At 38.5% G+C, this 25,661-nt stretch overlaps 1 protein-coding gene across 3 annotated transcripts in view; it reads left to right on the forward strand.

Moving 5' to 3' along the window:
- Positions 1–25,661, forward strand: part of PRRG4 (proline rich and Gla domain 4) — a 450,979-nt gene that overhangs the window by 419,236 nt on the left and 6,082 nt on the right. For all 3 annotated transcript variants that reach the window (XM_044059763.1, XM_044059762.1, XM_044059761.1), the window contains one exon: positions 19,143–19,319. In XM_044059763.1, the coding sequence (XP_043915698.1) occupies positions 19,143–19,319 (177 nt within the window). The remainder of the gene's footprint in view (positions 1–19,142; positions 19,320–25,661) is intronic.

Consider the following 25,661-nt stretch of genomic DNA (forward strand, 5'->3'; position numbering starts at 1 on the left):
ATTTGGCCGGCATGGTTCTGAGGGCTCAGAACTGAACCCATCAGTGATGAATGGGAAGAAGATTAACAACATTTGATTTCTGTGTTGCCCCATGTGCTTCCACTCATACTCCTCCAGTCATCACAAACCATCACACTGCATCAAACTATTGAAAATAAAGTTTTTGTAGTCATATGGAGTGTCATAACAGAGAGCATCACTGCAGTACAGTATAGAGCAGATGCTTACCTGTCAGTATAAGAGCAACTCTCCTATTAAATACAATATTATAAAGACTTCTGTACCCCTCCCCACTGCAAAAAAAAAAAAAACACGCACTTCAGATTAGAAACTTAGGATACATACAACAAAATGCTGATTGCATTCAACTACAGAGGTCATCCTTCTCCATAGTTACAAGTGAAAAAGCTTTTGTAAAAATAGTGCCAGCATCCTGGAACAGCGATTCTCAGAGGATGAAGAAAATAAAGTAGCTTTGTTCAGAAAGTACTTCAAGAATTGCCTAACAGTTCTTTCAATGACCGCTGGAAAGGGTACATCAGAAGTATTATACGCAACTGTTATTTCGTTGCTACACATTTTCATCTCGTGGCTTGCATGAAGGAACAAGTTCTGCATTTTGATATCCTTATCCTGTACATAGTACATGTAATGTACTAATCAGTCTATATATAGTTACAAGATAGTATCTTTATACAAGTGATACATATACACATTGGTAAGTATGACATCTAATTCTGTTATGTGGTACATGAGAGATTACTCAGTTGCTCAAATTAGCCATGTTAATATGTTAATTTGCTACTGGAAAGTTCTATCTTAGGTTATATTTTTATGTACATAAATACTGTTGGATGTAGTACAGAATTGAATACTTGTAGGATGGTAACACAGTTCTTAGATTGTTCATGCACTCTTAGATTGCTCTTTATGCAATTTGTAACCAGTCTGTCTTGGTATCTCTGTACAACTTATAACTAATATGTTTTGATGGAAATGTACTTATTGTTATATATCCTGGTATTGATGATTGTATGCATGCATTGTTATCTGTGTATGCGTAAGTACCTGGGTTATGGCTGAAAAGTGTCCATGGACAAGTACATCTACTGGTTAACAACTGAAAATAATAAAAACAAAGTTGGATGCTGTATAGCTACATCTGTACTACATAATTTTAGCTGTCAAGGGTGATGGTGGAAGTGTTGCCTAATGATCGCATGCATGACAGTGTGCATGAGATGTGCATGAAGTGTCAGTACATGATCCACCCCAGTTTGGGATGATTCTTCTCCAATTGTTCCATTTCCCTCCTGCAGAATTAAAAAATGCTCCATGGCTGCTGTAATGATATCCTCCATGTCAGTAATTTAGGAAAGGGACTGAGGATCCAAGACACAGGTAGAGGCTAAAAAACAAATAAGTGGGATTTGCTATTTCAGTTTACTTTCCCTAGTATTATGAACTGAACTAGCATGACTTAGATGATGTTGACTCACTTGACAGTCATTCATTGGACAACCTCTTTCTGTTTTGCTCAAGAGAGCGAAGACAGATTTGGGAGAGTTTTTCAATGTTTGTGTAAATGACGTGCTTTATTGAGACAATGGACTGTATTCTCATTGGTGGATTACTTGAATAATTAAGATAATGGATTATATAACGAGATGGTTCATTTATTGTTTGCATATGATGAAGTCTTAGCAACTTAGATGAAAACCCTTTGTGTGGAATTGCGTTTGTGTTTGAATTGACTATTAAACCAGCTTTGGAATTCTGACATTGAGCCGACTATTTTCCTTCATCAGTGGTACTTATTTTGTTTAATTTTCTGTAAATGTTTTGCTCATCCTGTTGTGAAAAATCTTCTTTTTAATCAACTATATTTTGGGAAATAATTTCTCTGATTTAATATCTTAATCCATTTAGAAATATTTTGATGCCAAAGACTGATATAGATCATTCTGATTAAAAATGGATAGGCATCTAGATATCAACATTGTTGCTTGTATTCTTCCAGTAAGATTCAGGATACTTTATATAATTCCACATTTTTATTCAGGCTTTATAGCCACAAGATCATACTCTTACTTTAGATCTTCTTATTATTTCAGTGTTAAACTTAAATTCTTTTACATTTCCTTTTGCTTTCATTGATACAACAAAGGCTTTTGGCAAAATAAATAAGTAACTTATTTTTGGAGAAAATTAAACTTCGTTCTGCCTATATCAAAAAGTATTAAATTCTACCCATCTACAGTTCTTTGTTATTAATGGTTTTAACTCTACACTTATTAATATTAGAACCGGAATGTGGTAAGGTTGTTCCCTATCAACTTGTTTTGTAATTTTTACTTAGAGCTCTTATTTTGCAGTCTCCCCAGTAATGCATCTTTCCATTTCTAGTTTAGTGTAGGACTGTAGCTGCATTTTCAGATCTCACAATTTATAGCTCTTGTGCAGGTTCAAATATGCCCTTTTAATCTTGGAAACAATACATTAATGTGTATACATATGAAATTAGAAACTAAACTTCAGTAAATGTTTCATTTTCTTTGATAGCTACCCTTAACTATGTAGATTTGAAATCTGTTCAAGATTCTGATACTCTCAAATATTTAAGGGATAAACATATTTCAAAGTAAGTAAGTTGTAGTGCTTAGAATGGTTTAACCCTGGAACCTGATAAATGAAGAGTTTACAGAGATGGTCAAAACTTACTTTTAAAAATTAATGTTTCCCTAAGATATTTTCATTTAAATTCATGACCACAGCTGATCCTAAAAAATCATTCTAGAAATGAATAATGGAATAAACTGTTTTGTGGCATCCTAAAGGCCTTAGACTGGCATTCTGTAATAATTTCTAAAGTAAGGAGAAGGCTTAAATACATTTTTACGTTTATTTCTTTATAACAGCTTAGAAATTGCCAATTTTAAGTTTCTATTACTTGCAAGATATATTCACATTGTAAATACTTTTAAAAATGAATGATGATATGTAGTCCGATCTCGCCGTAATTCTTGCTGGATGGGTTCGGAGCTAATATTTGGCTCCAACTCGGCCGATACTAAAGCTCGAGAGCTTTTATTGGCTCAAGGCTAACCCCTATCCCATGGTGCCTCACGACAATTCCCCAGATCTCGTTTGCCACGAAAGCTTCGAGGTGGTTTCTACTGGCTCATTGGCTAAGTAATAGATTTATTTGCTAAATCTTGTCCTTTTCCAGACTTTTTCTTCTTCATTACATTCTTTATTAGTGTTACCTTATTGTGTAATTGTTCTGAGAGTTTTTGACCCCTATTTTTCCCCATAAGATTGTACGGCCTGTTAAAGTTAGAGGGCCGTAGTTGCCCGTTTAAGTTAGAGGGCCTTTCCTCCCTGTGTGTGTGTTTAAAAAAAAAAAAAAAAAAAGTTTTTTCAATATACGATAGACTCTTCTTTCAGTCTTTGTTGTCTTCGTTATTGTTACATTAGTAGTTTAGTTAGTATTGTTGTCTTCTCTAGCTAGACTATACTTTTTTCTGTTAGAATGTCTAAAGAAAAGGATCACCCTTCGGGGTTTAAAAAGTGTGATAGATGCTCACAAAAGATGTCTTTGACAGGCAGTCACACCAGTTGTGTGTATTGTTTAGGTGAAGCTCATTTGCAAGTACCCTGTACCTTTTGCCATGCATTTAGTACCAGGGTCTTGAATGAGAGGAAATGAAAACTTATTGATGGGGGTTTTATGACCAGTTCCTTCCAGGAACAGCTGGAACTTGGTCAGGCAGCTCTTAAGACTTCATAATGTAAATCTTCAGCCCCAATTTTGGAGCCGTCGAAAAGGACCAAAATGTCGGAGCCAAGGAGTTCTGGCTCCGATTCAGCTTCTTCCACATCGGTACTGTCGGTATCCTCGGTGCCGAGGCAACCTTTGGTACTGAGACAGTTACCTGATATTGACCCTGTGTAACCTACTTTGAGATCTCCTATATTGGAGAGGAGGAGATCTCCTCCTGTCTCCACCATGTCCTCCAGGACTCTCTCTGATGAGGACATTGAGCAGGTGGTGAAGAGGTTGCTTTCAGATCCAGCGCTGGCAAAGAAATTGGCCCCTCTGGACCCATAGGTCTCGGAGCTGACCCTTTTACAAACCACTGCTCCGCTTTCTGAGCCAATTACTTCAGGTTCTTCGGTCTTGGATCCGTCGGTTCTGGGGATCCTGCCTGCATCCTCAGAATTGATTACTCTATCCTCAGTGGCTCAGTCTGGAGCTGAGGGATCTGGGAGCTGACCCTCTCGAGTCGACTCCGAGGGGGGATAGTCACCCTGGGTTTTCTTCAGAGCCAACCCTCCCTCTCGGTGCCTCGGCTCGACTCAGTCCGGCTCCCACATCTGCTTCGGAGCCTTTCCCCCTGGCTAGGAGCCAACCATCCCTCTTCTCAGAGCAGAGGTCTTCTTTGGAGTGGGGGGGAGGCTTTCAAAGCAATAGAGAAGGCCTTATCCTCTGCAAAAGCCATACTCTTGGAACCTGTGTCCCACCAGCAGCAGGCAGCAACCTTTTCCCCCCTGCCACCCCTGTAGTATAGGGAACCAAGGAACCAAGCATCCCCTATTGGAGGTGCCCCCTCTTCGGAGACCTTCCCAGATTATCCCACTGGAGAGCTCCCTTGGAAGAGACTGTGTAAGAGGAAGCATGTTGACTCACCTGAGTTTGTCACTTCTGACACTGATTTAGAGGAATCAGAAGGGTCCCCTAGACCCCCCCCCTTCTGAGGATGTCTCCTTGTCTGACATCCCAGAAATCCTTAGACAGAGGGGTGATTGGAAGACCTCTAACCCTACTGAGGATGAATCAGTGTATCTTGAGGCCTTTGGTTCCCGACCTTCCACCTCCTGGGTGATACCACCTTATGACCAACTCTTAGGGATCATATCGCGGAAAGCCTGGACCTCCCTGGACTCAGTGGAGCCCATCCCGAGGAGGCCAAACAAATTCATGGCAGCACCTAAAGATAAGGCTTTTCTTACCAAAGGAGTTCCTGTTGATGCTATGGTGGCAGCAATGGCCACCAAGAAGGAGTTATCCAAAACATCTTCTAATATCCATCCTCCTAACAAGGAGTCTAGGACGCTCAACAGGTATCGGAAGTGTACCTTCTCTTCAGCGGCATTTACTCTAAGATCGCTGAATTACCTTACCCATTTTACTTGTCTTCAGAGGGATCTCCTGAAGGAGTTGGAAGATACCCTCCAGGGTTCAATAGCTCCGGGATCCATGGATAAGGTTTCTGCGCAGCTCTCCACCCTTACATCGATAGCGAACTCCTCCATGAGGCTGATATTGTATGCAGCGGGCAGAGCGAGTAGGGCAGCCGCAGCAGGAATATCCCTCAGGAGACATTCTTGGATGCATCTTTGTAATTTCATGGAATCCTTTAAGTCTTTCTTCACTAATGTCCCCTTTGATGGTTCATCTCTTTTTGGACCCCAGGTGAAAGAGACTTTGACCAGGTGTGAGCAGAAAGGGAAAACCTTATCTGCCATCGGAGTCCGTTTCTCCCTCCCATCTAGACCCTATCCCAAGGGTAATACAGGAGGGAAAATATGGTTCCGTAAATCCCAAAAAGATTTCCCTCAGGCACAAGGTCAACCCTCCCCAGAGGCAGAGGGGGAGGATATAATGGAAGACGCCACCCTCATGGCAGAGGAGGTCTGCCACATCAGGGAGATAGAGAACCCATCTCTGATTGTCCCTTTCATCGCCTTTGAGGGGGTGCCCGACTGTCCATCTCTGAAGCACCTGGCTAAACATTTTGCAAGATTGTTGGGTACACACCGTAATATCCAGAGGTTAGCTGATTCCCTTTGTTTCCGAACCCCCAGCAAATTGGTCTCTACCAGATGTGCCACCCATTCATCTAGACCATGCAACATCAGAGGTTATCTCATTGCTGCAAAAAACAGTCATCAAAGAAGTCCCCACAGAGCAAATAGGATCCGTAACTTACTCTCGATTCTTTTTAGTTCCAAAAAAGTCAGGGGACTGGAGATCAGTTGTAGATCTCAGCAGACTCAACAAATCAGTAAAGAAATCAAAGTTCCGAATGATCAGTCTGCAGTCAATATTCCCCTTTATTGGGAAAGACAATTGGATGTGCTCAGTAGATCTTCAGGATGCATACTACCACATCAAAATGGACAGGTGCTCCAGGAGACACTTAAGCTTCCGGCTGGGAGACAGTCATTTTCAGTTCTGAACACTGTCCTTTGGTCTCACTACAGCCCCCAGAGTGTTCACCAAATGCATGGCAGTGGTAACGGCTCACCTGAGATGTCAAGGATTCCAGGTGTTTCTGTACCTAGATGACTGGCTCCTCACTGCTACCACCAAGCATCAACTCATCAGAACCAGGGCGAGACTGTATCCTTGTGCGCCAGTTTAGGCATCACAGTCAACCTAAAAAAATCAGCCTTATCTCCTTCGCAGCACATTGTATTCTTAGGCACAGAAATAGACACAACCAACATGTCAGCAAGACTAACACCAGAAAGAGTAGTCTCTCTGCGCAATCAAGTCAGATCCTTGCTAAACAGTCACAAAGTACAGGCCAGGGTAGCCTTTCAAGTCCTAGGGACTGTGGCTTCCTCCATCCTATTAGTTCCTCTAGCCTGTCTAGACATGAGAATACTTCAGTGGCTGCTATTTGCCCAATGGTCAATGCAAGACCTTCCAATGTCTCGTCAGATTTTCATAAACAGACACTTGCAAGAAGGATCTGACATGGTGGTTGCATACAGAACAACTTCTCTTAGGTCGCCCACTTGTTCCTCCCCAAGAGAATGCAGTTTAGACCACGGATGCCTCCCAGATAGGGTGGAGGGCATTATCTGGGAATGACAGTCCAAGGTACTTGGTAGAACCACGAGAACCACTACCACATCAATGTTCTGGAGATGAGAGCGGTGCTATATGTGTTGCAAGCACTTCACAGCTCCCTTCCCACTGGGACAACTGCAATCCAGTCAGACAACATGTCTGTCGTGTGGTACATAAACAAGCAAGGAGGAACCAAATCTTACCCACTTTGCCAAGAGGCCTTAAGAGTTTGGAAATGAGCAATGGACACTCATCGTTTTCTGGCAGCAACGCACATCCCAGAGAAATCCAATGTGATAGCAAACAAACTCAGCCGAGCAATTCTGATGCCTCACGAGTGGTCCCTGAATGCAGAAGTTGCGAAAGAGATCTGTCACAGATGGGGCCAGCCTTGCTGTGACCTATTTGCCACACACCTGAACACCAAATGCAGCAGCCGCTTTGCCCTAATTCCCCATCTGGGGATGTCACCCAGGGATGCTCTAGTCCACGATTGGCTCCCAGGACTTCTTTATGCCTTCCCACCTTTTCCTCTCATCCCAAAGGTAATGCAGAAAGCAAAGCAGTTGAGGAGTACCCTGATCCTCATTGCTCCTTACTGGCCTCGTCAAGTATGGTTTCCCTTCCTGTGGCCCTACCTTTTGGAGGAACTGTGGATTCTGGAACCATCTCCAGACCTCCTGATTCATCAATTGGGGCAGTTCCACCCCACCATCCACACCCTCAAATTGACAGCATGGCTACTCCAGTTCCACGAATAGCCAGGTGCATCCCCCTCTCTCCTTTAAACATATTCTGATCTCATCCCATAAGCCTTCCACTCAGAAGTTATACTCCAGCAAATGGAAAAGGTTTTCTGTTTGGGCTATAAACCAAGGCTTGGATCCCTTTACAGCTCCTATAGAATCTATTTTATCCTTCCTTGCGTCAATTTTTCATGTAGGAGCTGCAGCCGCTACAGTCAGAGTTCAGTTGGCTGCCATTTCTAATTTCTGTTTTGGCTTCATGGGAAATCCCATCATGTCACACTCCTTATGCAAAACCTTTTTGAAGGGAGTTCTCCTTCTCAGGCCTCTGATCAAACAACCATCAGAACCATGGCACTTAAACTTAGTTCTCACATCATTAATGTCTGCACCCTTTGAGCCCTCTTCTTCATCAGATCTGAAATTGTTATCTTGAAAAACACTATTCTTAGTAGCCATAACCTCTGCTAGGAGAGTCTCAGAACTGCAAGCCCTTACTATTCGACATCCTTACATTATTTTCCACAAGGATAGAGTCTCACTCAGGACAAACCCTTCCTTTCTTCCCAAGGTATGCTCAGAGCATAATCTCAACATTACTATTGAGCTACCAGTGTTTTTTTCCAAACCATTCTAATAAATCTGAGTACAGACTACACCAATTAGACGTTCACAGAATTCTCAGATTTTACTTACACAGGACTAAAGAATTCAGAAAATCAGATCAATTATTTGTTTCCTTTTTGGACAAAAATAAGGGCTTGCCTGTTTCCAAGGTTACTCTTTCAAAATGGCTTTCAGATTACATTTCCTTTGCTTATCGAACTGCTGGCAAACAATTACCTAACAAAGTAAAAGGCCATTCTACTAGGGCAGTATCTACTTCATGTGCCTTTAGATCTAGGCTCCCAATTAGTACTGTTGGTGCAGCAGCTACTTGGGCAAGGCCACATACTTTTTGTCACTCATTACAAATTGGATTTGGCCTCCTGGGACAGGTCATCCTTTGGGTCCACTGTGCTGAAGAGTCTGTTCGCTTTAGCCACCTGCAGACCTCCCAACTGTCCTGAATTACTCGTTTTTTACCGGGTTTTGGGGTCCAAAAATGGGGTGCCACGATTCCCGAGTGGCACCCCTTCATTTTTTTTCTTTATTTTTTATTTGTTTTTTTATTGTTCGTGCTTTCACTGATGTCATCAAGTGCGCGATGATGTCAGCTCGGCAGGGCTACCAGCCTGTCGGAATTCAGCTCACGGTGCACGTATTTCCAGGTTTCCGGCTGGTTCAAATGCTTTGTGAGCGGGAACGAACCAGCCGGAAAGAATGTTTGGCAAGGATTTATATGGCTCAGGGCTTGCAAGGATTTATTTAGAAGACGTGGAAGGTATGAAGGCTCGGACAGTGGATTGCAAGGATTTATTTTTATTTAGAGGGCTCGATCTGGCTGGATCATTCAATTAAGCTGAAAGTTTAATATCTATTGAAAAGTTTGTGCTTAAGCTGAAACATCATTATTTATGTTAGAAAGTGTGTGTGTGTGTGTGTGTGTGTGTGTGTGTGTGTGTGTGTGTGTGTGTGTGTGTGTGTGTGTGTGATCTGACCAGTGCCACACATACAAATAATTTGGACCTGGGGGTAGACTGTCCCATCACCCACTCTAGTTATGGCACAGATAGAAATGACCTAGCAGAAGAAGAATTCAGGGCAACTAAGCAATATACAAAGGGTGTTGCTCATCAGAAAAGGAAGTGTTAGTTGAATATCTGTACTCTGATATCTAGCTGGATTTTCAGCAAGTAAAATGAGTTATTTTACTAAGGACTTACATTAATTGATATCCCTCTGTTTTGTTTGCTGTTGGAGTTTTCAAGAGGGTTGAAATAACTGGGGATGTTTTCAAGAATAATCTTTAGCACGGAAATTGAGAGAGAGAGAGAGAGAGAGAGAGAAAGAAAGAAAGAAAGAGACTACTTCCAAGAAACAGATTGAGCTCATGTTTGTATAATTTTGCATGTGTTGTTTTTCAGCTACTGAATAAATGCACAATTTAGCAACAAACAGCTTCAGTCACCTTTTAGCTGAATGTTGTAGCCAGCCTTTATCTAAAGATGGTACTTCAACAATGTTTATTTTAATTTTTCTGCAAAGATGTGTGTTGACACAGATAAAGAGAGATGGAGACAGAGAGTTTAAAATATGACTGTATATAATCAATTTTATGTAAAACTAAGTAAGAAAAATGGTGATGCTTGAATGTTTCACTTACTGTAAGATTTCCAGGTAATACTGAATTGTATATAAAATGTTATCACACCTAAATGGCTGGTTTTAAGTTCTCCAGAATAATATATGCAAGTTGAGGCTATTGAGCTATCAGGTTGTCATTAAGTAAACGAAAGCATCCAAAAACAAAGCTGAACTAAATACTGTTCTTGGAATTTTTAGATTCTTGTCCAGATTCACACAGTCTACAGTACTGCCTACTGGAAAAATGTTCAAACAATATATTTAAAATGTGCTTTGTCTAACAAGTGTGCTGTATTATACAAGGAATATAACTTAATAAAGTCAGGAAGGTGTATCAAAGAAAAGAACAGGTATGTTTCTTGTTTTGTGTGCAAAGGGTCAATAATTTGAAAAGAGCCCAAAGGTAATCTTTATCCACCACTGGTCAGATGCATTTTCTTTGGATGTGGTGTGGGTGTCAATGCTGTTTCAATGAATGTGAGTTTCAAGGGCAGAGAAGTTTTAATGCCACGTCTGTTTTCATGGTGAGACAGTATTGCTTTGTTTAGCAGACATCTGTTAGTGTTTGTGCATTGTTGTGCTGCAAAATGTAAAAATTGAAATCCAATCATTGTAGAAGTAAAGCAGTATGCACACATTAGTGTTTATGGCAAATGGGGCAAAATAGCCAGGTAATGGGAAATTAGAATGGCTGCAGGGGGACTCTGGTGCCATATTTTGGTTGCCTCTTCTTCAGTTTGCGTTTGAAAGTTGGTATCCCACAATTCTATTGGAGTGGGTGGGGTTACATAAGTATGTATGCAAATTAGATGTTAATCAGCGTACAGATTTGTACCTATTTTTCATGGGCCTTGTACAGATTTTTGATGTTTCCAGGTTGAGAGGTATGGCCACCTGGGATAAAGGTGCTAGGGATGCTGTCCCATCCAGCAAGAATTACAGTGAGATAGGACTACATAACATAAAGAAATTATGTACTTACCATAACGTTCCATGTTTGTAGTCCATCTCGCCTACATTCTTGCGTCCCTCCCTCCTACCCCCTTCCTGTTTCTGGAGGTTCTGGTAGACTACACTTGTGCTGTCTGACCTGGTTGTAGTTGTTGTCCACCTGGCATGGATAATGTTACATAAAATTTTTCTCTGTATGTATACAGTTTTTCTGATAATTTCATAACTGTTAGGTATTTATTGCTTTCTTGCAAACAAGATCTGGGGAATTGCTGTGAAGCACCATGGGATAGGGTTTAGTCTCGAGCCAGTAAAAACTCTCAAGCTTTAGTACCGGCCGAGTTGGAGCCGAACGAACCCATCCAGCAAGAATTTAGGTGAGATGAACTACAAACATGGAAATTTATGGTAAGTACATAACTTCTTTTTTCCTTAAGATATTTTGTCATTTAAATTCCTGACTACAGCTGATCCTAAAAAATCATCCTAGAAATGAATGGAATAAACTGTTTTGTGGCATCCTAAAGGCCTTAGACTGGCATTCTGTAAGGAGAGGGCTTAAATACATTTTTATGTTTATTTCTTTATAACAGCTTATAAATTCCAATTTTAACTTTCTGTTACTTGCAGGCTATATTCATATTGTAAATATTACAACAACCGTTAATTTATCATTGATTTTGAATACAGTCACAGACTTCTTCTTTCGACTTAGGGGTCACCACAGTGGATCACCTGTCTGCTCATGACTGGCAGTAGAGTTTTACAGTATGGAGTTGCCAGCCTGGCACCCAATTTTAGAATTATTTATAGCATTAAAGAAAAAAAAAACAATTCAGAAATACCTAACCTGTTTTAGGTATTAAGTATTAGGGAATGCATTCTCATTCTACATTAAACAGTAAAATTATACAGTTCAAATTATTAAACTAGAGTGGGCGTTTATGTAGAATTACTACTAGAATTCTATGTCTTTTCACCACTTCTCTACAGATATTTTATAATATTGTAATACTTATTCTAAGTTGTATACATATTCTGTCGAAAAACAACAAAAAATAGGCAGGCAGCAGTAATTCTTAAACTTTTATGGTTAGCGCTTTCGTCAAGTATTCTTACACTCAACTTTATCAGACATTAGTTAAAAGAACGGTAGCCATATTTAAAACCAGATTCATAGTCACATGTTCAGTCACCTCACATGACACCATGTCACCTGATACAACTCTCATCTCTACAACACATGTACCTAAAAATTGTATAAACAATTGTGTAAAAAATGTATATACACTTTCCTATTGACTTAATACTCAAATTCATATGTACATATACAAAAAATACATAAATATACATGGAAAAAACAACTAAACAGCCAAAAAACAATATTTGTTATTGTGTACATAAAAATTGTTACATGTCACTAATCAACCTGAATAAATTTCAGTTGAATTTCATAAATGCATGTACGTCTGCATAAGGCGGGGGGGGGGGGTTGTGTATATAACAAACACAAGAAGTGCCCCAAATTATATGTCTATTCACCTGAATATTAGCCTTGTGTTAACGTTTTAAACTCCTCAATTTCAAGACACATGCCAAAGAGCATACGTCGTTCAACCCTGGTGTCACATAGAACCTGGTTCTAAGCTGCCAAATCAGCTCCTTCACCTCAAGTTTTAAGCCTAATGGACCGCCCCTGATGTCAAATTCAATTTGGTCAATCACCCTGAATGTGAAGGAATGACCAGGGTTTTCTACCACGTTTTGCAAGAGCGTTGTCTGTTTTGGCTTTCCTAATGTGGTAAATATGCTCGTACACTCTTTCCCTTTGTTTACGCTCAGTCTTGCCAATGTAAAAACCTGTACAAGATTTGCAGGAAGCGAGGTAAACAACCATAGTAGAATTGCAATTAAATCTGCCTTTACAAGTGAATTTTTCATCCAAGATGTTAAATCGGTTACCTGTTTGCATAAACCTGCAATAAGAGCAGGCTTCGCATTTGTACATACCTGGAATACATATCATCTTTGGGGGTGGCAGTTCCAAGAGGTTGTTCAAATTAACCCCCCCTCCTGTAAACTACATTTGGTGCAGGTCCAAATTTAATAAATTATTTGTCTGTTTGGAAAATATTCCAATTCTTTTGCAAAATCTGTCTAATGTTTTCACCATCTGAACTAAACGTAGTAATGAAGGCATACCTATAATCGACCCTTAGGTTACTTTCACCTCCAACAGGTACCCTATCATCAATACTCCGCATCAATAATACTAATAATTTTAATAGTAGGACCAAATGGAGAACATAAATTGGCTGGTAAAATCACCTTTATTATGGATGCGGTAAAAAGTAAGTTATGGACTTTGCAGTTATCTTGATTTTCTTTTGTGAAAAGCAATCAACTGATACAAATACTTTTAGGAACTTTGCCACTTCTTTGACTTGGGTAGTCTTGAAGTCTAAGGGGAAAGGAAAACAGCTTATTTTTTTATTAAATCTAATAGCAAAACACACAGTGGTGGCATTTAATGCTATTTGCTAATGGTTTGAAATGTATACAAATTATTTTGCTATTTTTATTTGAGACCATTGTAGATCTGACCTGCCAGAATAATATGAGAGCAGATAAACTGTGTTTTAGGGTGCAGAAGTATGCAGATTTGCCTTTAGTTTAGATTTGTATCAGTTTCTTAACTGTCACTATTGTATGTAGTAGTCTTTCTGTTCTTTATAAACTGCAGCTAAGACTTCTGTTTAACTTTCACTAACACTTTGAGTTTGACATTTAGCCACTAAAGTAAACCACCTCTGAATGCATATTTTAATGCAAGGGGAATGCTTATTTACAACTGCTAAGAACCTTCCACAGAAAACATCAAGTGCATCATCATTTTATTTTAAATGCACAGAAAGAACATCTGTCAGAGAAAGCCGGGTCTGACAGAAATGTATTATTTCTGAGATTATCTGTAGGGGTAGCCTCTTTAGCATACTACATCCAGATACACTGACAAAAGCATTTGGTTTGACTTGGATGATATAATCAGAATGGAGTCAAGTGTGAACTTTGGTTACTTTTCTTTATTAGTCCTAGTTATTACAGGCACAGTGTTAAGACATGTCTCTTGATGGTAAAGGCTCTTTGAGTGCCTTAATATGAGACATGGTCAGTACTAAGATTTCCAGGATTATAAACTTAGACCTTATATTGTGCAAAATCTAATGTATTGCACATGGAAGATTGAGGACTTTTTCATGCTCAGGTTGTTTATTTAAATCAAGTTTTTGCATTACCTTGGGAGAGGTTTATGAAATGTTACTCTCTGCCTTTACGATTTGAAATGTCCTGGCTGTGCACAGTCTTCAAATCTGTGCTGAAATGTATCCAGATGGTGTCTTCCTTGTTTAATAACCATATTCCAGCACCTGCAGTAGAGTTTTGCCTTAATTAAATAGCATCCACTCTACCCATGATTTTTGGAGAAAAATAACTAGACCAACTGACTTCATTTTAGTTCGGAGATGATCTGTGCAGTTCTCTACATGGCAGTGGTAATTTCTGTCATATTCATTAATTTCATTTTAATTCATAATTTTATTAATTTGGTTAATAAACTGGTCCATCTTGGACTCATTTCAGTCATGAACTAAGCCACAAAGGCATGGGTAGATGTAGTAGTACATGTGGGCAATTTAGAAAGGTCAGTCAACAGTACATTTTTGGAAGTTGAGAAGAAACCTAGTACCCTGTGAAAATGTACACAGCTAAAGGGAGAATATGCAGACTTCACCCAGGCAATAACATCAAGCCTTGATCTATCTGATAATTAATCCGAAATAGTCACCTTAGTTTGCTGCAGTTCTGCTCGATACAGGCAGCCCAGTTTTAGCATGAAGTTACTCACACAAAAAGTTTATGAAAGCTTTTATGAATACATAGCAGAGCCATGGAAATAATATTAATGTCTTTATATTCATTGGAACTTTTCTATTATCTATGGAAAGCATATCTTTAAGCTCTGCTACCGAAACAATGACTTCAAAACAAGGTTTATTCCTTCATACCTTTTTGTTTTATATCATCTTTTTTCAGAGAGAATGGAAGAAGTTGTGTTTGCCCAACTTAAACTGAAAACTAAAATTCCTTTACGAGTACCAGCATGGTTTCCATAAGGCACCTAATATTACCACCTCATAGTTTTCTCTCAGTAATCACATCTACAGACATATAGGTGAGGATATCTTACTGCTGTAGTCTTTGTAGATCTGGCTTTAGAGCTTCAAGTCATTCTTATAGCAAATATTTATGTATCTGAGATTCAGCTGTGTAGACTTCAACACATGGCTCTGAAATTATTTGATAGTTACCTACAGGAAATACTCAGAAGCTTGTAGATAACCCTCTGCACCAGCTTCCAGAATTGGTTAAGTCTGTGAGCTGTAATTCCTGCCTTATAGGGTTTGATTCCCTCAGCCTTGATTTGCCTGCTGTTTGACCTTGAGCAAGTCACTTTACCGAACTCTGCTTGGGAGCAACTGGGAATATGGGCTAGGCTCCTCAATGAGCCCTGGACTTTAAGCCCAGAAACTATGTATGAACCTGCCATTCTAAGTCAGACCATCTACATATACTAAGAAATGTTTCTGTGGTTCAGTCCTGGATGCTTTTCACTTCACAGCGTCAGTACCGTCTTTCTTACTGAGTATCTCAACATCCACTTACCCATATACATTGATGATCTTATCTTAGTTATCAGATCAATAACATTCTGCCTTCCAAAAATCTGTGTCCTGAACTGGACAAAATCCTTACATGTTTCTTAGGTAGTTACTAGGCAAGTGGTCAGGGGGACCATTAAGGAGCCTAGCTAAGTTGCCCCAGAGCACTGGTTAAGTGACTTGTTTGGATTATGCAGTAGTCAAATGATGGCTGAGATAATCAAACCGTGAACTACAGGAAACAACTCATTAACGGCTTATAGCATTAATCCTCTGGGCTAATTGCACTAACAGTCAACAAAGCTTGACAATGAAACATAAAAACTCAAAACAGTGCTGTCTGGGACTTATGGGAGAGATTGGCCTGTATATGCTATGTAGGCAATCACTGATCCCAGTGGTGGAACTCTTGGTACTTACAAACAGCTATGGTACTTTGGAGAGTGGCAAAACTCATGGCTGATGTTTTCTGTATATGTACAGGTACTAAAATTTCATGGATTGCTTGCTACTGATTTTGAGAGGCACATCTTATTTTGGCCAAATATTTTGTCTGTCCCTCTTAAAATTTATTTTTTTTGAGAAAAGTTGCTGGATGGTAGTTGGCAAGTGATGGCAGTTGTCACAGTTATGGATTTCTTTTCCTTCGGAAAAAGTCAGTTATATCAATATTTAAAATTTATTGACCACTGCAGCCAAGTGAACACTTAGTAAAGGGGTGCTTTATTTCCACTTTATTATATGCAAGCCTATTAAAAGAATCAGCAGTTCACTAAGTGCTGTAAGCATTAGGCTACTGTAATCACCATCTGCAAGTTTGATGTTTATTCATTCAAGAGGAGACATCACTGCCTAAATTCTAGCTTTGTTCATGAAATTTTCTCGGTTGCAGAGGGAATAGGAGTTGAAACTTGTTAGTTCAGTCACATGAAAGTTTTAAGTCTGACTTGATTCTAGATAGTGAAGATTTCTTCTCTTTCTGATCAGTATTGTTTTTCCAGGTGTACCAAATGAAGAGTACTTTGTTTTAGAATATAGGCAGAACATGGGTTCACCCCCCCCCCATTTCTCCATGGCAGGAGATTCCTATAGACACTGAGGTGTAAAAGCAGAAAGGCAAACATTGAACAAATCTGTAAATCAAAAGAGGGTGATTTAAAACAGTCCAGGGTATCAAAAAGTAATATAACGAGAGAGCTCCAAGCAAATTTTCCTTTTAAATATTAGCTGAAGAATGTTTTGCAAACAAAATCTAGCCATGAGATTCAAAAGAAATAAAACAAGAGCCCAGTGCAGATCTTGCCTGCTTTCTATGTAGGCAAAACTGTTAACAGATTTAAAGTAAGAATAGCCCACCACCTCTCAAACATCAAGTAAAACGAGAATATATATCCCACTCGCACTGAAGCGTCTCAGGCTGGGAAAACAGAAGAAGAAAAATCCTGTAGACGTCACCACAGCAGAGAATGAGCAAATTCCACTTGATTAAGAAGAAAATAAGTTTTTATTGATAAAACAAATAAAATACGATGAGCACTTTCGGCATAAACTGCCTTCTTCGCATCGTCTCAAGCATCAGGCTAAAGGTTTTCAAACACTCATTTAATAAATACTACCATGACCTCCCGGACCAGCAAAGATTTCTCTTACAAATTATTTGCTAACTGGAAGTGGGGCCACTTGTGGGCAATAAAAGTGTCACTCTTGATAAAATGGAACTCAAATGGCAGGTGCATTTGAAGGCATACAAAGCATCAGGACTCAATTCTAGTTGTTCCATAAAGACTGTTCTATCTTTCAGGAATCTACACCCCAAGTCATATTGCTCAAAACCTTTCATTATGTTAAGTCATTGTTTAAAAAGCATTTTTATCTGTTGGCTTAATTTCCTAACTATATGAGCCCCATAAAATTGGGTACAGCCACTACAGAGCACATTTAACGAATAAATATATGTTCTGGAGGCCCTTGGCAAAAAGAAGGATTTTAGATGGATAATGATACAAATTTTACTGTTTAACTAAAATGATGCCCCTATACGGTGAAAGCATTTGTAAATGTTTTGAGATTTATTTACTGGATTTTTAGGTAGTATCTTGTATAAACAAAATTTCAGGTTTTTATATGCTTTAAGAAGGCATCATGCTCTGCACAAAAATTCTGTTTTGAAGGATGCATTTTAAGAGGCTTTCTTGTTTGCTGGGTGAACATCAAGTCCTGTTTGAATTGAAAAACAGGTAAAAAGGACAAGTCTTACTGGATATGCAAAATAAGTGAAAAGGGCTCCCACCAACCAGTATCCTAGCCGAAACCCAACAGACCTGTTACCTCTCCCTCTGTAAACATTTAAATAACACAACAATTACTGGATGTTCCCAAAACAAGATCATTTGTCTGTCAGGACTGAATAAAAAACATAATTGAACCTGTTACTGGCATGTGCCTTTGTTTCATGATCCTAATACTACCTATTCTGTAGCATACAGTTTAGATCCTAGGGGACATGATCCAGAGTTTAATTCTTTTTTGGCTGTTTTTTTTTTAAGTGACTTAAGGTATTAAGTCAAATCAATGGTATTTTGTGTTATCACCACTTCATATGTCTTGCATGTTGCAAAACTATTGTTCTTTTAACTTTTTAAGTGACTTAAGGGTTATATTTATAGCGTATCACTGGTGTCTAGTGCCCCATCCCCAGCCATATGTCTTTCATTCTGCAAAACCTGTTGTTCTGCTTTAGAGTATCCATGATGTCTAGTGTTTCCCACAATATTGTTGGATTTGCATGTTAGTCTATGGGAGTATAGAGGTGTTGTTACATTCACCCACACACATATACAAACATGTACACTTACATAGCCCCTTCTTACCTGATCGCACTCAGACTAACTCACACACACTCTTACCAAACTTATCCCCTAAGTAACCCCAGTATTGCGACTATTCAGTCTCTCTCTCTCTCTGTCACTCACTCGCACACGCAAACAATACTTAGATCACTCATCCCTCTACAGATACTCACATGCAAACACACACATATCAACTCTTCCTTTTCAGTAAACTCCATTAAATTCCCCAAGATTTGCCTGTAAAGTGATCTCACCCATTGAAAGTAATGGACGAATGCTAACTTTTGCTAAGTGATTATAGGCCACTCCGGAATGTGTCATATATCATTAGCATATAGCTCAGATGAGTAGATGGCCTATAGAGGCGATCCTGCAAGTCATGTAGGGTCACCACAGTGGGCCTGTCTGACTTAGAAAAGCATGTTGAAAGTGGTAGCAGCCCATATTATGGCTTAATGCTGGTAGCAGCCCTTTCTGAATCTGGCTTTGGAATACAGCTGAGAGCAGACAAAAGTTGCTGCTTACTCACTAGCTGCCATCTTGAAATAAAATTTAGCAGCATTTGTTTAACTGTAGGTTAACCCGTTGAGAGAAGTTGAACTGCTGCTCCTCAAATATGTTTTACAAAACTTTGCTTTGCTCTTTCTGTATTTATCATATGAGAAAAGGCTTGAGTAATGTCTTGTTTTAAATAATTGCGCACATAATCATAATAGAACTGTTTAATTTAGATTTTATTGAACTTACCTACAGTGTAACTTTTTAGTACTGCAGGTGTTCGTATAGGAAGAAGTAGTGCATCATTTGACCATGGAAGAATAGAAGAAATTGCTTTAAATCCAACTACACTACCTCTTGATCCAAAACAGCCTGGACTTCCATCCTATGAGCAGGCACTGGCAGCTACTGGACAATATGATGCCCGACCACCACCTTATTCTTTGTAAGTAGCAAAACAATTATGTGGGTTATAGTGTATTAATAATATTTTGACTTCAGATTTTACTGCGCTTATTAGGTCTGCCACTCATCGTTTTGTAGACTTTTACAACTTTGATATGCTGTTTCAGTCCTGCCAGTTTTTCTACAGCTCCTATTTGTATATGTCAATTTTATTTGTGTTATGTATTTGTTCCTTCTTTACTCTGTGTCCCTCTGTTAATGTATGGCTTTAAAAAAACAAGTTTTACCTTGGAACTTATGCTGCTGCATATTTCTCATTCCTTCTTATCTTACCTGGTGCATCTCTATCCTGCCTGTGTTCCAAATAGTGCTGTGCTTTCTGTATCTCTAAATTAGTGCAGTACATTTGACTTTTATATCATACCCTTTAGTACTTGGATAGGCCCATGTACTTATACATGTTCCATTTTGCTTATCCATGCTTCTGTCAAACCTCAAAGTGACTTCTCATACTTCTGATATTTTATTATACCATGACATGTCTACCTTTAGTATTTGTTTTCCTTGTCCAGTGCTTCAGACCACATCTTAATGCAAATTTTATTTCATTGTAGCTTTCACAGTAGCTGTTTTTCAAATACATTTACATAAATTGGTCCATTAGGTTATGTTAGAAACAAGATATTTTTGTTCTTGACCTGATTACTGAAGAATCTGTTTAATGAACATAAAAAATTCAGTTCACCCTTAAGTGATTGAATAACATTAATAAGAAGTTTACACTGAAAGAACAGCACCAGCCAGCAGTTGCAAAAGAATGCAGTGTGCAGGTCCAGATGAGGAGGGAGGAGCATGAAACCAGCATAAACTAGATACTAATTGTGTGTAATTTAACAGTGGAGTGTTTACAATTCATTTGTACCAGTAAGGCTTAACTGTTTAATAATGAAGGTAATATAGAACCCATTTCCATTTTCTCTTCTAAGATCTCATGCATAAACTGTGTTTGTAGTTCAGAAAAAATATTTGATTAACTGTATGTATTTTTGAGAAAATTAAGCTCAATGCATTTTTTTTTACTTTTCAGTTTTTATTAGCAATCTCACAGTCATTTTCTAAGAAGGTCTAGGTAGATCACCAAACCTTCTGCAGAACCAGACTATATATTTCACAGGAAGAATATTTTCTCTCCAATACATATGCCTTTCATGTGTAGAATATCTAGGTAGGTGTGACAGGTGGCACATCTGAACATTTTGCAGACTGTCTCTTTATGCTAACTGCAGGTACTAGTAACATTCATATTCTTCGGCCACCCCAAGTGCAAATAAATGTTCCTCATCTGCAGCATGGGTACATCTGTATGTTTTGAGCAACAAAACAATGGAAACCTCCCAGAGGATCACTTTCTGTTTTCTTTAGGTTCACGGATAGGTCACAGTCTGTGAGTCCTGCTCCAGTTTGATAGGCATGCCTTATCACAGATGATCCATGACCAGTGACTATGACATGCAGAGGGAAAGAACAACTTTTGCTGTTGTCAGGGATCCATTTTGGAATACTTGGCTTTGTATATTTATTTAATATCTGATGTTCAGCATTCTCACTGCTGCAGTACCCTACAGGTTGTATCTTGCCAAGGATACAAACACTGGACTGCTTCCTAAAGCCTTAATCCCTTCCTAATCATTAATTTTGGCTGAATGTAGGCTGGTCCCTTTGTGGAAGGAACTATATATACAACCAAAGTGATTAAAAAATCTCCAGTATTTTCTTGCCACCTCATGCAGATGCATCCCTGAGGTTCTACAGGGTCAGCAGTTGGCCTTCAGCTTTATATATATATATATATATATATATATATATGTATATATATATATATATATATAATTTTTTTAAAACATATATATATATATATATATATATATATATATATATGGATCTATGTTGCTACATTGAGAGTACGTTAAATCAAAACATACTACAGCGAAATCACTTTCCAAAAAGTGCATTTCAGCAAAAATGCACTTTCGCAAAAGAAAACAAAAAGATGAAAAACCTACAAAAATAAAACACTACTCACGTTTATGCAGGGGGGCAAGCACCCCTGCACCCCCCATGTGGAGGGTTGTGCCCCCCCACACCCCCACTTCAGTATTCTCACTCCGAGATTGCACTACAGTGAGGAAAAGGGAGTATTCCCTTACCTCCGCTGTACCACGCTTTAAGCAACACTTTGCTTAGTTGTACAATCAACAGTACATTAATGTACAACTAAATCTACATGCAAAATGCGTGTCTTTTTTTTCCTCTCTTTTTTTTGCAAAAGTTTATTTTTGCTAAAATGGACTTTCACGAAATTGAGTTCGCTGTAGTATGTTTTGATTTAACGTACTTGCAATATAGCAACTAGGACCCATATATATATATATATATATATATATATATATATATATATATATATATATGTGTGTGTGTGTGTGTATAGGTCATAGCAGGGGGTGTTGATGAATATGTTGAAAAGCAACAGTGATAGAAATTGAACCCAGAGATATACATTCTTTGATGGAGGTAGTGTGTGATAGGAATATACATAGCTTTACTTGAATGAGCCTGTTTGGAAAGACATTCCTCAATCACCGTATGACCTCTTCACTTATTTCTGAAATAATGAAGGCCTGCGAAATAGGTTATGAGATTATAATCTACCAAGTCAGACTTTGGTCATTTCTTCAGATACTGCCACTATAAGCTTTCCTTTGTGTAATGTTCCTTAGGATATTATATGTGAAGGTCCAAATTACAAGTTTCAGTAATGTTCTGACTGACTAAAGAGTGACTCAATATGCAGATGATAACTGAGTGCATCAAATCTAGGTCTATGGGATGCAATTCATTAACCGTTCATACTGTAACACTGTACTGCATTGCTAATCTTAGAAGATATTGCTCACCCTGCAGGAGCAAAACTTGTAGGAGTTTTACAGTTGTGTTAAGGGTTCATTGCAGACATGTTATATGTTTACACTGAGGAATCTGAGCAGGCAATACTGTTGCCCAAATATCGATATATTCGGGAGCACGGCTATATTGTACAGCATACAGGAACCATCATGTAGTGTTCAGAGCGGTGCCTGTGTAATCATGAAGCAATACATTTGGGAGCAGAGTTACACTGCAGTAACAGCTACCTGCAGTGTGCACCTTACACAAATAGGTGTTTGCATGCTTATTGGCATAGCTTTACATTTGGGTAGAGCGCTGCACTGTGGAAACATGAACATGCAGATTTGTGCAATGTAGACCATTGCTGCTAAGCCAGTATGCAGGAATAGGCAATGTAGTTCAGAAATGTACTTACCTGTATTGTCCTAATTCCCGTTGCTGTGTAGAAGTGCTCATTCATGTTTTGTCTGAGCTTTCCTACTAAAATTATGCAGTCCTGCCATGTTAATGGCCATTATTGACATTGATTTTATCAGTATTAGATGGGTGGCAGGGGCTGCAGTCTGGCACTGTTCTCCCTTTGATCAACAGCTATGCTTCTGTAGAGGTAAACTGGACTTTTACCATGATAATTGTGGTGTAACATATTTTTTTTTAGATAGTACTGGTGAACAGTATCATTATTTAATGTATTACCGCTATTATTTCTAAATTGTAGCTTGATTGTTTATGTATTGTGCACCAACTACCTGCCTGGCACACAATAACATGCTGCTCATCCGTACTGTGCAGATGTCTTGTAATTAGTTGATGGCTTCCTCCCTTCAGTTCTGTTAACGCTGACCCTATTTTTTGCATATCAAGTCTTTGAAGCTCAGTAGTGTCTGTTGTCTTCGTTTTGGACATGGTTGTAGAAAAAATGGCCAAAAAACATCAGAAAAATGGAAAATTATTGAAAGTTAAATGTAAGCACTTATTGTATGACTTAAGGCTAGTTTATCAATACTGAATAAACCTGCAACTTTAAAATGGTTGTAAGAGCAGTGAGCATTGAAAAAAACAAGTGCACCATGTATGATGATTACTTCCCATACTCTGGAATAAACTACCTATCTATATCATACGTGCTAACAAAAAAACAAAACTAGTGAAAACAAAAAAGAGAGCAGATTTGTAGAACTAAACTCCTTTATTGGTAAGCGCTTTCGTTGGCAAAAGGTAAGCCAACTTCTTCAGACCATCGAAAAACATACAAGATACAATCCCATGTGAAAAGGAATGCCTTTTATACACAGTGTTAGTCTAATCAAGCAATCAGTTAATTAAGTAAAAAACAATCAACAATAAAAAAACCACAACCTTGCTAGGGCATTTGTACTGATCTACCTATCAATGCTATATTGATGCTCGTATATTCTTTGCTTGAGCTTTCGTTCTGTTTTTCCAATATAGTAACCTTTGCATTGGTTGCAGACAGCCCCATATACTAACCCTTGGGAATCACATGTATGTCTACCCCAAATTTGATAGGTCTTATCTCTGATGTTAACCTTATTAGTCACTTTAATATGTTTACATTGGGCACATCTTCCACATTTAAACATACCAGTTTGGCCTCTTAAAGCTTTTTTTCGGTCTCTCAACCAAATTTTTCAAATTGAGACCTCTTCTGTATGTTACAGCTGGTGTTGTGCCCAACATTTTGACTAATTCGTTATCCTGTTGTATTAAAGACCAATTTTTACATATAATCTCCCTAATGCTGCTTGCATCTAGGGAATAGGTTGTTAAAAAACTAGTTGCCCCATTCAATAACTTTTCTTTTCCGTGGGAAATGTTAATAACATTCCCCACTGGTGGGGTTGTGTAAACGTGTTTTTCTTGTACCAAAGGTTGAAAATACCCTATTGATCTTTTATTACGTACCTCTTCCATCACTTGATCGATTAAGGGTAAAGGATAAGCTCTTTTTAAGAACATTTCCTTGAGGCATATAATAAAACACCCAGACCATTAGTTCAGTTTTATTGTCTTGCAAAAAGTAGACCGTAGCAGCAGGGGTGGCCCATGGCAACTTAAACTCGAGGAAAGAGAATTGGCATGGCAGATCCGTACCATGGCTTATATTATGCCGGGTTTAAATTAATATGTATCTATCAAATGTTTACTCAAAATAAAAGCCTTAGCTAGATAAGCATTTCAAGCCTTTTTGAATAAATAGATCCATTTAGGATCTTTTAATATACATGGTTTTAAACATTTAGTAATTTTAAAGTAAATATGTTACCATCACAAGGCTGGATGATTTGATATTTTTAATATTGAGATAAATTAGGCTTGAGAAAGTTTATTGTCTAAGGTTTACTGATTTTAGAAAAACCTATGTAAAACAAATCTCTGGTTCAGCAAACAAATGGTTACTTGTGGTTTTTTATTGTTGATTGTTTTTTACTTAATTGATTGCTTGATTAGACTAACACTGTGTATAAAAGGCATTCCTTTTCACATGGGATTGTATCTTGTATGCTTTTCGATGGTCTGAAGAAGTTGGCTTACCTTTTGCCAATGAAAGCGCTTACCAATAAAGGAGTTTAGTTCTACAAATCCGCTCTCTTTTTTGTCTTTACCTGTCTATATCAAACAAAGCTCCTCATTAGCACTCTTCAAGAAAAAACTTGATGATTGGATGGGAAATAGGAAATTCACCCTGGGGATCACTTCTGTGGCTCTGCTCAACAGTGGTACAGGAAAATCATTTTCTTGGGTGGCAAAAGCCAGGGTACATTTTTAGCTGGGCTTGTATAGGCCCCAGGGCCGATAGCCTAGTACCTACCTATGAACAATATGTAATAATGGCAATGCAGTGTTAATAAAGTGATTATATTGTTAAAAAAAACTTTGCAAAGTACCTGCTTCAGAACATTTAATGTTAAGTTGTCTATTTCGCCTTTGTTTCTTGCTTGTTGGCATCGGAGCCGACCCTGTGCTTCGACTCGGCCATCTTCTATAGCTCGAGAGCGGTTTACTGGCTCGAGGCTACTCCTTATTCCATGATGCCTAGCGCTAGCTACCCAGATCTCGTATGCCGCTTCAGTTTCAAGGTTCGTTCTTACTGGCTCAGGCTCTTGTAAGTTAGTTTAATACTTTTCTAGCGAATTAGGGTTTCTTTTTTTTGATAGTTTCGTCTTTCGACATTATCGTTAATTAGTTTGTTGTAGTTTGTGTTGTTGTATTTTTCCTTTAGAACTCATTTAAGTTAGAGAGTTCTTCCCCTTTCCTATCTCTACTTATTGTAGCGTTTTATCTTTAGTTTTAGTCTTCTCTTTTACTTCATAGGTAGCCGTTTAAGTTAGAGGCTTTCTATTAAAAAAAAAAAAAAAACTTCTTGACTGTGTGTTGTTGTGTTTTTGGTAGATTAGTGTGTGTAGTTTTTTGT

The sequence above is a fragment of the Protopterus annectens genome, chromosome 17.part0, assembly GCF_019279795.1.
Source record: "Protopterus annectens isolate FY-2018-M chromosome 17.part0, PAN1.0, whole genome shotgun sequence".
Lineage (NCBI taxonomy): Eukaryota > Metazoa > Chordata > Ceratodontiformes > Protopteridae > Protopterus > Protopterus annectens.